The sequence below is a fragment of the Sinocyclocheilus grahami genome, unplaced genomic scaffold (genome assembly GCF_001515645.1).
Source record: "Sinocyclocheilus grahami isolate Dianchi unplaced genomic scaffold, SAMN03320097.WGS_v1.1 scaffold442.1, whole genome shotgun sequence".
Classification (NCBI taxonomy): domain Eukaryota; kingdom Metazoa; phylum Chordata; class Actinopteri; order Cypriniformes; family Cyprinidae; genus Sinocyclocheilus; species Sinocyclocheilus grahami.
In genome coordinates, this window is record NW_015505621.1 from 1738794 (window position 1) to 1754051 (window position 15258).

The 15258-nt window shown below is 36.4% G+C and overlaps 2 protein-coding genes across 2 annotated transcripts in view; one reads left to right on the forward strand and one right to left on the reverse strand.

Annotated features, from left to right (window-relative positions):
- Positions 1-243: 243 nt before the first annotated feature.
- LOC107552176 (uncharacterized) lies at positions 244-1227 on the forward strand. The gene has a single exon (XM_016234012.1). It carries the CDS (start codon positions 244-246, stop codon positions 1225-1227), a length of 984 nt encoding a protein of 327 aa, XP_016089498.1.
- Positions 1228-9053: 7826 nt separating this feature from the next.
- Positions 9054-15258, reverse strand: part of LOC107552157 (dedicator of cytokinesis protein 5-like) — a 61028-nt gene continuing 54823 nt past the window's right edge. Inside the window, exons 47-50 of the mRNA XM_016233986.1 lie at positions 12206-12350; positions 11831-11981; positions 10108-10229; positions 9054-9950 (exon numbers count right to left, since the gene is read on the reverse strand). Of these exons, the coding sequence (XP_016089472.1) occupies positions 9849-9950; positions 10108-10229; positions 11831-11981; positions 12206-12350 (520 nt within the window). The 3' untranslated portion in view covers positions 9054-9848. The remainder of the gene's footprint in view (positions 9951-10107; positions 10230-11830; positions 11982-12205; positions 12351-15258) is intronic.

Sequence of the window (15258 nt, forward strand, 5' to 3'; positions counted from 1 at the left end):
TCATTTGAGTATCTCATCTAATATTTTTATTTTACTTCATTTTAATTACGGAAAACCTTTTTTTTTTTTTTTGGTAAACAGTAACAACACCGTTTCTGGATCACTGGGATCTTTTTCTCAGGAGAAACATCTAATGATCTAAATGTAATCTCTCTGCAGATATAGAACTGTATTAAAGAGATCTCTTTTCTTTCCTATGTGTATGTTAAGACCACTGCACTCGTACAGAGGGGGCGATCAATCATGCTGTCGTTCTTGGACAAACTCGTGGCCTGGGTGCTGACAGGCTTCTTGGCGATTCTCACCATCTTCTTCAACATGTACCTGCTTCTGATCAACCAGAGGAACTACCGGAAGAGCACGAAGCACCGACTGAATCCGGCCGACTTCATCATCACGGCCATCTCCCTGGCCAGCATCTCCCTGCAGGTCCTCACGTACTTATGGCAGACGCTGGATGTGATCGACACCGTGTGCCGCATCAGCTTGGCGGGGGCCATCCTACTGGTGCTCATCTTCAGCGTCAAGTTCATCATCTTCTGGAGCACGGCGTTCCTGACCTTCTACTACGGCACTAAACTGGTGGTGGAGCCCGTCCACTGCTACACACGCATCCAGGAGGCCATCGTCAAACACGTCCACACGGCCCTGGCGGTGATCGTCGTGAGCGGCTTTGCCAATTGCGTTCCACTGCTGAGCGTGTTGACCTACTACAACGGCACCACCAGCGGGCTGAGTGACTGCGGGTCCATCATGCCCACCGACATGACCGGACTCGCCTACATCTTCTACTACGTGATCATCTCTGATATCGTTCCAGGAATCATAATGGTCAAATGCAGCATTTCCATCTCGTACCACCTGGCCAAACATCTGCTGGACATGAAGGCCAGCTCCAACGGCGCCCACGGGCCCAAGCTCGGCACGCAGATGCGGGTCATCAAGATGACTCTCAGTTTGGTGGTGGTGTTCGTGATCTTCGTGATCGTGGACATCTTCACGCAGATGACGGTGGTGCTGATGAGGCAGAACACACTGGCCCTGACCATTCTCTTCGCCAGCATCTACACCACAGTCAGCGCGCTCGTGCTGGTCTATGGGAAGAAAAGCTACTGGAAGGAACTGATCGCATCCTATAACCTGTTTTTAGACGAGTACCCTTGTTTGAGCAGCATGAAGGTGGAAGAAGTCAAAACAGAACCACATGAGCACAGCCATGGGCACTGAGCTTGATAGAAATGATATAGTTGTAGAGCTTCTTGCTATTTGTCCTGAGAGAGACCTGGTGAGAACTCTTCGAAATCTGCAGGGCATCGGATATTCGGATCTTAAAATGGTCTGCAGAAAAAGTGATTCTAAATATACAGTAGACACAACACAGCTGAAAATGTCTGAATGTCATTGCAATAAACAATTAAATATTAAAGCAAGTGGCAACTATTTTTCTTTCAAATAAAGGTCAGTTGCTTTGGTATTTTTTCATCTAATGCATTGACATTCAGAAATAAAACTATCCTACACTCTTAAAAATAAAGGTTCCAACTGGGGGTTTTCACAGCGATGCCATAGAAGAACCCGTTTTGGTTCCCCAAAGAACCTTTCACTGAACAGTTCTTAAAAGATCCATTTTTTTCTCCGTGTGAAGAACATTTGAATAATCTAAAGAACCTTTTGTGGAATGAAAAGGTTCCATGGATGGTAAAGGTTCTTTGTGGAACCATTGATGCCAATAAAGAACCTTTATTTTTAAGTGTAATCTTGTAATCAGTCATAAAGTACTTATAAATATCTACATTTATTTAATCAAAGATACAGAGTGTAGTTTCATAGAAATGATATAATTGTAGCTTTTTGCTATTTTTCCCCGAGAGATCCAATGAGAAGTCTTTAAAAACTTAAGAAAAAAGAAAACAACAACAAAATAAACTTGCAAAAAAGAGATTTTAAATGTACAGCAGACACAACACAACTGAAAGTGTTTGAATGTCATTGCACTGAATGTATATATATATATATATATATATATATATATATATATCAAAGCAAGTGGCAAATAGCCATTTTTCAAATAAAGAGCATTTGCGTCAATATTTTTAATCAAATGCAACAAATGACATTCAGAGTGTGGCGCAAATGTTTTAATGCTTTTAAATAAAAGCTATGAAATATTTCTACATATTATTTCTACAGATTTGCATTTATTTCATCAACAATAAAGAGTTCACCTTGATATAATTTATATAGTTGTTTCTATTTTTCCAGAGGGACCCAGTGGGAAGTCTTCAAAAACTTCACTGCATCACTTTGGACCTTCGGATCTTAAAATGGTCTGCAAAAAAAGCGTTTTTTTTTTTTTGAAGTTTCTTTAAAATAAAGGCCACTTGCTTCATTTTTTTCATCAAATGCAATGAAATTAAGACATTTTAAGTGTTTAAAGTGACCCAATTATGGTAATGAAAGGTTCATATTTTGGTTTTGGGAGTCCCCAACAACAGGTTGACATGCATGCAAGCTCAAAAAACACTTTCATTGTCTTATAATATGCATTTATTTTTTACCGTACTTGCTCAACGACTCCCAAACGATTAATTTTTCCAAGCCCCTCCTTTGCGTGATGCTAATCTGCAGTGATTGGTCCGATTGGTCTCATTTTCATTTCATCATGCCTGTAATGCCTGATAAAGCAGCGTTTGTGAGCGCAGTGCTGCTTTGTGTACAGCGTTACCGGGGAAACCGCTATTTTTCTGCTCCAAAAGCGCCACCTAGCGGCAAAGAATGAATTTGTATCTTCATTCAGACCAATGCGAAAAGACTGACAAGTGGATGGGCAATATGCTAATGTTTCATGTTGACTTCATGAAAGGCTTGGGATTCGTTTTTAAAAACGACTCGTTTCAATGATTCAGAGTCAACTCTTTCTTTTGAGAGACAATAACTTTATACACGGTGCACTTTCAGATTTAAAACGTTGCAGGTTGTTTTCATTCACTTAGAGCTGTGTTACACACTGCAAGGTAATTTTCAAAAATCCATAATAGGGGCACTTTAAACCTTTAGACTGTACTTTCTATCAATCATAAATAAAGTATTTATAAATACGCATTTATTTAATCAAAAATACGGAGTTTAGTTTGATAGAAATGATATAATTATAGCGTTTTGCTATTTCTCCAGAGAAACCTTCTGATCTTAAAATGACCTGCAAAAAAAGAGATTTTAAATGTACAGCAGACAAAACACAACTGAAAGTGTCTGAATTACATTGAAAAAAAACTTTAATGTGCTAATTTTCTTTAAAAATACAGACCACTTGCTTTATTTTTTTAATCTAATCCAATGAAATTCAGACATTTTAAGTGTGGCATAAGTGTTTTAAATGTAATTAAATAAAAGTTATAAAATATGTATACATATTTGCATTTATTTCATCATCAAAAAGAGCTCAGATTAATATAATTTATATAGTTCTTGCTATTTTTTCTAGAGGGACCCAGTGAGAAGTCTTGAGACGTGAAAATGAAATATTTCAAAATAAAATAGAATCTTTAGAAATTCTATCGATCATAAATATAAAAGCATTAATTAAAAATTTGCATTTATTTCATTAAAAATAGAGTTCAACTTCATAGAAATGATATAAAGTAGTAGCTTCATGCTGTTTTTCCAGACAGAATGCAGTTTTACATTTCTTTTAATCTGAGATGATAGTGTGATTTTATAACTCATATTCTTTCAGCTCTGAGCGTTAGATGTTATTGCACATTGTGTTATGAAAGTTTGCGCAATCGTTCTGCTCTACTAGTCCTTAAAGGTTCATGTTAGCCTAACTTATCAATGGTTGACATGAATAAAGCATAAAAAAATTCACTTCTTGCCTTTTGTGTAAAGAAACTCCTTTGTGTGCTGAAAGTTTCTGCAACATCTTTTGTGCAAGTGTACGCGTGCAGTTCATCAAACATGACATTTTGATTTATTAAAAAGTAATACAAAACCTTTCAGCACGTTTGCATAAAGCACCACAGTGGTTCTTACAGGAGTTTGACAGACTCATTCACGAGGCTCATTAAGCATAGAAACATTAATGGAAGGCTTTTCATCCGCGTTTCTTTTCCAGACTAGTACTCTTGAGTGAGCTTTGTGTCGTAAAAGAGTTCCAAATTTGTACTGAGCATTAAATATTTTCTGCTCAGGTCAGTTTCGCTTTCCTCATTCATAAAGAAATTATCTTTCAAGTGGGTTCATAATTATTACATTCATTACAGCCAAAGCAAGCATTTTAATGAGTACTGGATGCAAAAACTTCACTGCATCATTTTGGAGCTTTGAATCTTTAAATGTACAGTGGATATATAAAGTAGACGAAACAATTTCAATGTCTGAATGTCACTGCATTAACAAAACAAAATAACAGCAAGAGACAACTAAACCTTTCTGTGAAATGTTTTGCTTTAAAAGTGTCATTTTTTTAAATAAAGGTCATTTTGATTTAATTTTTTCATCTAATGCATTGGCATTCAGATATTTTAAGTGTGGCTCAAGTGTTTAAATAATTTAAAATAGAAGCTAATCTTTATACAGTCTATTGATCAAAAATATAGTTAAAGTAGTAATATTATTGCAATTTAAAATAAGTGTTTTCAATTTGAATATATTTTAAAATGTAATTTATTCCTGTGACACAAAGCTGAATTTTCAGCATCATTATTCCAGGCTTCAGTGTCACATGATCCTTCAGGAATTATTCTAATATGCTGATTTGCTGCTCAAGAAACACTTATTATTATTATCAGTGTTGAAAACAGTTATGGTGCTTCATTTTTTCCCAGGCTTTTATGAAAATGCTCAAAAAGAATAGTATTTTTTAAAATCCTTTGCAACATTGATCAATTTAATGAACTTTTGATCAATCTAATGCACTTTTGATCAATTTAATGCATAATAAATATTCTTTTCTATTATATATACAAAACAAAAACAAAACTTACTGACCTCCAAATGTTGAACGGTATAGAGTAAATATAAATATATAGAAATGTGGAGCCAGCGGATAAAACACTTCCTGATGCAGAGAGGAAAGATCAAAAGACACTCAAGTACCTCAGAAGACCGAGCCTGGAAATCAAACCATATATGCCCAATAAAAACAACTCTGACAGAAGGAGGAGAAGGAGGAGGAGGAGGAAGAGAAGGAGGAAGAGAAGGAGGACTGGATGCAAAAACTTCACTGCATCATTTTGGAGCTTTGAATCTTTAAATGTACAGTGGATATATAAAGTAGACGAAACAATTTCAATGTCTGAATGTCACTGCATTAACAAAACAAAATAACAGCAAGAGACAACTAAACCTTTCTGTGAAATGTTTTGCTTTAAAAGTGTCATTTTTTTAAATAAAGGTCATTTTGATTTAATTTTTTCATCTAATGCATTGGCATTCAGATATTTTAAGTGTGGCTCAAGTGTTTAAATAATTTAAAATAGAAGCTAATCTTTATACAGTCTATTGATCAAAAATATAGTTAAAGTAGTAATATTATTGCAATTTAAAATAAGTGTTTTCAATTTGAATATATTTTAAAATGTAATTTATTCCTGTGACACAAAGCTGAATTTTCAGCATCATTATTCCAGGCTTCAGTGTCACATGATCCTTCAGGAATTATTCTAATATGCTGATTTGCTGCTCAAGAAACACTTATTATTATTATCAGTGTTGAAAACAGTTATGGTGCTTCATTTTTTCCCAGGCTTTTATGAAAATGCTCAAAAAGAATAGTATTTTTTAAAATCCTTTGCAACATTGATCAATTTAATGAACTTTTGATCAATCTAATGCACTTTTGATCAATTTAATGCATAATAAATATTCTTTTCTATTATATATACAAAACAAAAACAAAACTTACTGACCTCCAAATGTTGAACGGTATAGAGTAAATATAAATATATAGAAATGTGGAGCCAGCGGATAAAACACTTCCTGATGCAGAGAGGAAAGATCAAAAGACACTCAAGTACCTCAGAAGACCGAGCCTGGAAATCAAACCATATATGCCCAATAAAAACAACTCTGACAGAAGAAGGAGAAGGAGGAGGAGGAGGAGAAGGAGGAAGAGAAGGAGGAGGAGAAGGAGAAGGAGAAGGAGGAGGAGAAGAAGCCACGGAGGTGCAAAACTCTAAGAGAGACTCTGAATAGACTAGACATAGACATCAGATCTCTTTCAGTGTACTGACAGTCACTGTTTACATCTCTAGGGGTATGCTCAATGAAATGGAGCCAGAAAGCCCACAGATGTACGAAGCCATGTACAACATCCAAGCCCAGGCCCTTACTGCCTCTGGACCACATCAGGCCAGAGACTCGGGTACTGTGATATTTAAAGCTCTTCATCTTCATATAGGTAGTCTGCTAGTATATTCTAAACTGTGTAATATTGTATTTCTTTCATTGTTTAGATTATTCTGAATTGCCTCCTTTGACCTGCTCTAACGGCCCAAGGGATCCTGTTGGTGCATGTGGTGAGGAGGAGGAGGAGAAGGAGGAAGAGAAGGAGAAGGAGGAGGAGGAGGAGAAGGAGGAAGAGGAGAAGGAGAAGGAGGAGGAGAAGGAGAAGGAGAAGGAGAAGGAGGAGGAAAAGGAGGAGGAGAAGGAAAAGGGAAAGGAAAAGGAGAAGGAGAAGGAGAAGGAGAAGAAGAAGAAGAAGGAGGAGGAGGAGAAGGATACTTCCAGTATCTTACTTGGCATTTGTTGAAGCTGTAAAGTGTAAAGGCAGCTTGACTGATACATAAAATGTATGTATTTTGGATGTATTTTTCAATTTTTTAGCGTTTAGTTTTTACACGTTGCTATATTAATTATAATTCAAATACATTTTGTTTTACTGACCACAATTTTGTTGTTGATAATAGTTGAGTGGCACTTTGAATACATTTTGGAAAAAGTCAGTCAATCATTTTACAGTACATATGCAGAGACTATGACGTTCAAACACTTTCCAGCAGGAGATCTGTGGAGAAGAGGACAGCGCGTACAGTATACATTATGCTCTATTCTGGTCTGGCGTCAAAAAAACGAACAACAGCAAATCATATTGTCAGCATCCAAAATTCCAATGTAAAGAAAACGGAAATGTGGATTTAAAAGCCACATAAACAATTTCCAGCAACGAATGCCGGGCTAGAGGATACTTTACTTTGTGTGCCATTTCAAAAAAATACTCAATAAAAAAAGAGCAACACCTTCACAGGCGAGATTATTCAGTCTGTAATCTCCAGCCTGAGGGACGGCAAAGAGCTTTGATCTGCTGCTGTGTCGAGTCTCACCCACCTCCTTGCTTAAGTGGAAAAAGTAGTAAACGGTTTGATTCAAGATTTCTTTTGGCACTTTTATTCAAACCGGAGTGCAAAAATTCTTAAATAACAGTTAGGATTGGTTGTTTTCCATTGGTTTTCATGGGTTTCTGCCTGTAGGTGGCAAAAATGGTCCACTTTGACTGAAAAATAGAAATAATTACTTTAAAAACACATGCATTTACTATACTAAAAAAGTGATTGGATGTTGAAATGATCCGCAGAGGCCAGAATACCCTTGGTTTTTGTTCAGAATTAAACAAATTAAAATAAAAAACACTATTTCATTCATTCAAATCGTATTTAAATTGCTGTTTCAAGTTTAAATAATGCTGTATGTAAAGAAAAATTCTATATTTACACTTACAATCCATTTAAAAAAACATTGTTCTGGTTTTCCCTGGAATTTTGTGAAATTTCTATCACACTTGTTCTGATAATTGTGCGATTTAATACAGAATGTACAAAATATTTCATGCAGAAAAAATAATTTTCCATGTGCACATCAATTAAATATTACCCTATTTGCAAAACAGACTCTTTTTAGTACAAAACTATGCAATCTTTATGAAAATTACCTTATTATAAGAACCCATTAATGCTGACAGACCCAGTGTAGTTTTTAACCAGTGAACTTTTAAGAATGATCCTGCTATTCTGATGTCTTTGTGTAATTACTGGCGCGCCGCATTCAACAACATGACAATGAATAAATTAAAGCATCCAAAGTTGCAGTTGCATTCTAGCATGATGAATGAAGACAAATTTTGAATCACAAAAGAAAAAAAATCTAAACATCTTTACCGTATACATTTTTTTTTTAAAAAGCAAAAAAATACAGTGTACAAATACAAATACAGTGCATGTACTACTAAAGTGTGATATTTTGACTTGAGGTAAATGAACAAGCAAGCCCTAAAACCTTCCTAGAATGTTTCACTAAGCTATATATGTTGCTCCAAACTAAAATGTACCAATCCATAAAGTACCACGCTGTACCTAGGTGAGATTTAAAGGGATAATAGATAAACATGTGCTAAACATTTACTCACTCTTAGGTAATCCAAGAGTTTGTTTCTTCATCAGAACAGATTTGGAGAAATGTGGCATTGCATCACTTGCTCACCAGTGGATCCTCTGCAAGGAATGGGTGCCGTCAGAATGAGAGTCCAAACAGCTGATAAAAACATCACAATAATCCACACCACTCCAGTCTATCAGTTAATGTCTTGTAAAGTACAAATCTGTGTGTTTGCAAGAAACAAATCCATCATTAAAACTTCCGTCTAAAAATCCATATTCCATAATATCGCTTTCTCCAGTGAAAAAGTCATCTAGCCTGAATCAGGAGAGAAATATGCACAGATCAAGCACCATTTACAAGGTGATACAGTCTATAATAGTTCTAAACAAATATGTGGGTGGATTTTGATGTGAAAAGACAATAGGGCACTGACTGTTTCACTGGAGGAAAATTTTAAGTTAAAATATCTTGATGTATTTGTTTTATTTATAATTAGATGGACTGGAGTGGTGCGGATTATTTTTATGGAATATTGTGATGTTTTTATCAGCTGTTTGGACTCTCATTCTGACGGCACCCATTCACTGCAGAGGATCCATTGGTGAGCAAGTGACAATGCTACATTTCTCTAAATCTGTTCTAATGAAGGAACAAACTCATCTACATCTTGGATGGCCTGAATGAGAGTATATTTTCAGCAAATTTCATTTTGGAGTCAACTATTCCTTTAAGTGTCGACACAATATGGAGCATTATAGAATTCAAGCACAACTGATCTGCTGTTTTGCAATCATGACAAAAATAATACTAGACATTTTAAATCATTTCATAAAGCTTGCATTTTTATACCGCATCTCTCTACAATTAAATTTAGTTCACATGCTTTTTAAATGTTTGGGATTTTTTTATACAAATGTAGCTCTCTAGAGTGGAAAAAAAACACAACCGCATCAAGAGTCTTTTCTTGCTTAAGGGGGAAAGTAATGCAAACTGTGCTGTGGGTGAAAGAGGTTCAACTACAAACGTTTTAATTGCATGAACGCGCAACCTGACAATCATGAGCAATGTGCAAAGTGAATATGTGCACAGAACTTCGTTAGCTTTAAATATCTCTATTTCTAAGGCACAGATACAGGTCGAGATTAACTACTGTAATCCAGTGGATGTGAGGCTGATTTTAACATTCAACAAACCAAACAACCAACCTTTGGTCACGTTCCTGCCCAGCAGTTCTGAATAAATACACACAAGAGGTCCATTTCCAAATGATAAAATGATGTTGTTTGCTGTTTGCTACCAAAAATGAATTCTAAACAAGTTTAATCAGAATTCCCAGATAACCATGACAAATAATCTCTCCGCTCTGAATTTTTTAAAAGAGGAACAAGTACCGTTCAGAGGTATTTTTCACACTTCTTATTTGAGACATGGTACCACAGACGTCTGCATCTGGATTCAGGGGAACCGGAGAGTCATCATTGCGGATTGCTCTCATAGGTGGGAAACATGGACTTGCGTGTTTTGGGTGGCGGCGGTGGAGGCTTGTTTTCAACTTTCGTCGGTAAAGGAGGCGTAAACTACGGGTGAAATAAAAGAGCAAAAGCATTTTAGCTTTCTAAATATTTTTGTCAAAGATTTTAGATCAAAATACAGATGAAAGTGCAAAGGAAAGTGTAAATTCACTGCTAATTTTGAACTGTTTTCCTAGTGCAGACTGTGCTTGCTGGGTCTTACGTCGGAGGTGGAGTTATAGATGCTCTCGCTCTCGTGAGGGTGTTTTTTGGGCGGCATTGGTGGAGGGGTGCTTGTGATGTCCAGTGTGCTGAAGTCACTTTCACTCGGGAGACACGTGTAACCTACGGGACGATGATCAATATGAGGTTTAATAATGTTTATACAGATGTGCTGAGGCATAATCACTGTTCTGGATGATTATGTTCTGTGTATTTATTTCTATTATTGTTTATATATCCGTAAATATTTGTAGGAATTTCCATTTGTTTAAAACTGAACTGAATCAGCACTGAACTGACTTGAGCTAAATAATGACACTACTGGCTTTTTAGAGCTGCTTTCCAACAGAATTTGAATTAGTCTCATATTTGATAAAGTTTGCGTCATTTATTCTGTTGTTTTACCGTTTATTACTGTAAAGATGATTTTAAACAATCTGTATTGCATAAAGCACTATAAAGGTGATGACTTAAAACTTGTTTTAACTAAAAACTTTTCATTTTTAATAATTCATGAAAATTCATAAAAATATAGAATTCAATATTAAAGCTGCAGTCGGTAAGTTTTGCCTCCTTGTCGCCATCTCTGTTTGAAAACCTGCAATTGCAGTTACTTGCAGAATTATCTTCTTTGCGTGGGTTGTGCGCCGGCACAAAATAAAGTTAATTAGCTCATATCACATCAAACCATGCAAATTATGATTATTGTTATACTTTATTCTTAAATTGTTAATGTTAACAACCTCAGCATGGCGTGACTATGTGTGTATTTGCATGTAGACTTCAAATTATGTACAGTCTAATCTCTAATTGTCATACCATTCGAATTTCATATAAAGAAATTATTTTAACCCACAAAGCAAATGCTTCTTCCTTCTTCCTTTTGTTTTGTTTTAAAAGAATTAACACTTTTATTCAGCAAGAATGCATTAATCTGTTCAAAAATGACAGCCAAGACATTTATAATATTATAAAAGTAGTGTTCCTGTGGTTTAGTGGTAGAGCATTGCGTTCGTAGTGCAAAAGGTTGTGGGTTCGATTCCCAGGGAACACACTTACTGGTAAAAAATGTATAGCCTGAATGCATCAGTCAAGTCAAAGCATCTGCTAAATGCATAAATTATTAAATAAAAAATTTATATTTCAAATAATGCTGTATTTTGAACGTACTACATATTTCAAAGAATACTGAAAAAAATTATTGTATCAAGGTTTATTGTAGGTTTCTGCAAAAATATTAAACGACAACTTATTTGTGTTTTTAACTTACTTGTTTTTAACATGGATAATAATAAGAAATGTTTCTTGAGCAGCAAATCAGCATATTAGATTGATTTCTGAAGGATCATGTGACACTGAAGACTGGCGTAATGATGCTGAAAATTCAGCTTTGCATCATAGAAATAAATTCTATTTTAAAAAATATTCAAATAAAAAAAAAACTATTATTTAAAATTGTAATAATATTTCACAATTTTACTATTTTTACTGTATTTCGGATCAAATAAATACAACCTTGGTGAGCATAAGAGACTTCTTTCAAAAACCGACCTCAAACTATTTGAATGGCAGCATACATTGAAAACTATTTATTTTAAAGAATAAGTACTGCAGCCAATGGTAGCATTACCATATTCATGCACCATGGCAAAGGAAAACCATAGCTCATGTCAAGAAAAAAACAATCATCTCGGTTTGTGTCGGATGTGTGGTTGTGCACTCACTGGAGCTGCGTGGTGTGTGCGGTGAGGCAGGCAGAGGGCTAAGAGGGTTGTGTAAACTCAAATTGGATGATTCTCCATGAAACAGTGACAGCGTGAGTCTCCGGTCTCCTATTGTCAGACTTTTAGGCCTCTGCTGCTTCTCTGGAGGAATCTGCACCATACAGACAGCATATAAAATGAATCATATCTCCAAATATTAAATTAGTCCACTTTAAATATGTTCTTTCCTACGATTTATTCCACTCAATCCTTCGATTTCACTATGAAATGACACAAATCAACATCAAACAGATGTTAAAATCAGAGAATGGTCACATTTCATATTGTGAACAGCTCACTGACAGCCATGAACAGAGAAAATAAATACAAGGTCACCTCGTCTGTGTCAGAGCGTCGCTCCAGTAAGACCTGAGACTTGCTCATGCTCCATTCTTTCCTGTTCTTCTTACTTATCCGATTATCTTCCTCCGAGCGAGACAGAACCAAAACCCTGCTGTCGCTCACGCGGGAGAGCAGTGAACTGTGAGAAAAAGAGACAAGCAGATGAAACCCTTTTGCACACCTATACAAATCCTCTGAGCATGTCGTCCATGTATTACACATTTGTAAGACAACATTCTGGTTGTGTATTAGTTTAGTAATCTGCTCTAACAACACATTTGCTTTAAGGTGAGGTGCTCATTTTTTTAATGTTAAAATATTTTTTCCTATCTCAGTTTAATGTGATGAGACTATAAGTAAGCCACCTGTGGGTTGAATGACGCAGAAGTGGAAACCTCCAAATAGCAACCGCATATAAAACTTCAATATACATACAATTATTTTTGAGAGATTCTTCTGAGATCTGTGTCTTATTCTCTCAGCTGTCTATCTTGGTAATTGCTACTTATTTACATTTGCATTTAGTCATTTAGCAGACGCTTTTATCCAAAGCGACTTACAAATGAGGACAATATTTACAGGTGCATCTCAATAAATTAGAATGTCATGGAAAAGTTCATTTATTTCAGTAATTCAACTCAAATTGTGAAACTTGTGTATTAAATAAATTCAATGCACACAGACTGAAGTAGTTTAAGTCTTTGGTTCTTTTAATTGTGATGATTTTGGCTCACATTTAACAAAAACCCACCAATTCACTATCTCAACAAATTAGAATACTTCATAAGACCAATAAAAAAAACATTTTTAGTGAATTGTTGGGCTTCTGGAAAGTATGCTCATTTACTGTACATGTACTCAATACTTGGTAGGGGCTCTTTTTGCTTTAATTACTGCCTCAATTTGGCGTGGCATGGAGGTGATCAGTTTGTGGCACTGCTGAGGTGAAGCCCAGGTTTCTTTGACAGTGGCCTTCAGCTCATCTGCATTTTTTGGTCTCTTGTTTCTCATTTTCCTCTTGACAATACCCCATAGATTTTCTATGGGGTTCAGGTCTGGTGAGTTTGCTGGCCAGTCAAGCACACCAACACCATGGTCATTTAACCAGCTTTTGGGGCTTTTGGCAGTGCCAAATTCTGCTGGAAAATGAAATCAGCATCTTCAAAAAGTTGTTCAGCAGAAGGAAGCATGAAGTGCTCCAAAATTTCTTGGTAAACGGGTGCAGTGACGTTGGTTTTCAAAAAACACAATGGACCAACACCAGCAGATGACATTGCACCCCAAATCATCACAGACTGTGGAAACTTAACATTGGACTTCAAGCAACTTGGGCTATGAGCTTCTCCACCCTTCCTCCAGACTCTAGGACCTTGGTTTCCAAATGAAATACAAAACTTGCTCTCATCTGAAAAGAGGACTTTGGACCACTGGGCAACAGTCCAGTTCTTCTTCTCCTTAGCCCAGGTAAGATGCCTCTGATGTTGTCTGTGGTTCAGGAGTGGCTTAACAAGAGGAATATGACAACTGTAGCCAAATTCCTTGACACGTCTGTGTGTGGTGGCTCTTGATGCCTTGACCCCAGCCTCAGTCCATTCCTTGTGAAGTTCACTCAAATTCTTGAATCGATTTTGCTTGACAATCCTCATAGGGCTGCGGTTCTCTCGGTTGGTTGTGCATCTTTTTCTTCCACACTTTTTCCTTCCACTCAACTTTGTTAACATGCTTGGATACAGCACTCTGTGAACAGCCCGCTTCTTTGGCAATGAATGTTTGTGGCTCCTTGTGAAGGGTGTCAATGATTGTCTTCTGAACAACTGTCAGATCAGCATTCTTCCCCATGATTGTGTAGCCTAGTGAACACAACTGAGAGACCATTTTGAAGGCTCAGGAAACCTTTGCAGGTGTTTTGAGTTGATTAGCTGATTGGCATGTCACCATATTCTAATTTGTTGAGATAGTGAATTGGTGGGTTTTTGTTAAATGTGAGCCAAAATCATCACAATTAAAAGAACCAAAGACTTAAACTACTTCAGTCTGTGTGCATTGAATTTATTTAATACACGAGTTTTACAATTTGAGTTGAATTACTGAAATAAATGAACTTTTCCACGACATTCTAATTTATTGAGATCCACCTGTATATGATATACACACTTGATTGGCATTTCACAAGAACACATCTGCTAAAAATAGAAATGTAAATGTTAACATAAGATGCACTGATATAAAAGGAAGGTCAGTGAACAAAAGAGGTTTTTCAAACATAATTGGAAACATTACAATTAAAAGAGAAATGCACTGAATACAACTGCTTCTGACTAGCGTAAAAGCCACAATAGAAAAATCATCAAGCACAAACCATTATTGCCATTGCTTTCATTTTAATCCTGAATGCAAAGAAAGAAACAATAAGATTTTCTAAACTCTTCTCAAGGACATGAACAAGTTTATTTATTTACAAGAAGTTTATTCTAAAACTCTCCAATTATGTCATATATATATATACAGTATCTCACAGAAGTGAGTAGACCAATCACATTTTAGCTTGTCTTCAGCAAACTGTTTGCGGGCTTTCTTGTGCATCATCTTAAGAAGAGCCATGCAGACCAATTTGATGCAGTGTGCGGCATATAGTCTGAGCACTGGCAGGCTGATCCCCCACCCCTTCAACCTCTGTAGAAATGCTGGCAGCACTCATACGTCTATTTCCCAAACACAACTTCTGGATATGACGCTGAGCATGTGCACTCAACTTCTTTGGTCGACCATGGCGAGGCCTGTTCTGAGTGGAACCTGTCCTGTTAAACCGCTGTATGGTCTTGGCCACCATGCTGCAGCTCAGTTTCAGGGTCTTGGCAATCTTCTTATAGCCTACGCCATCTTTATGTAGAGCAACAATTCTTTTTTTTTTCCAGATCCTCAAGAGAGTTCTTTGCCATGAGGTGCCATGTTGAACTTCCAGTGACCAGTATTAGAGAGTGAGAGTGATAACACCAAATTTAACACACCTGCTCCCCATTCACACCTGAGACCTTGTAACACTAATG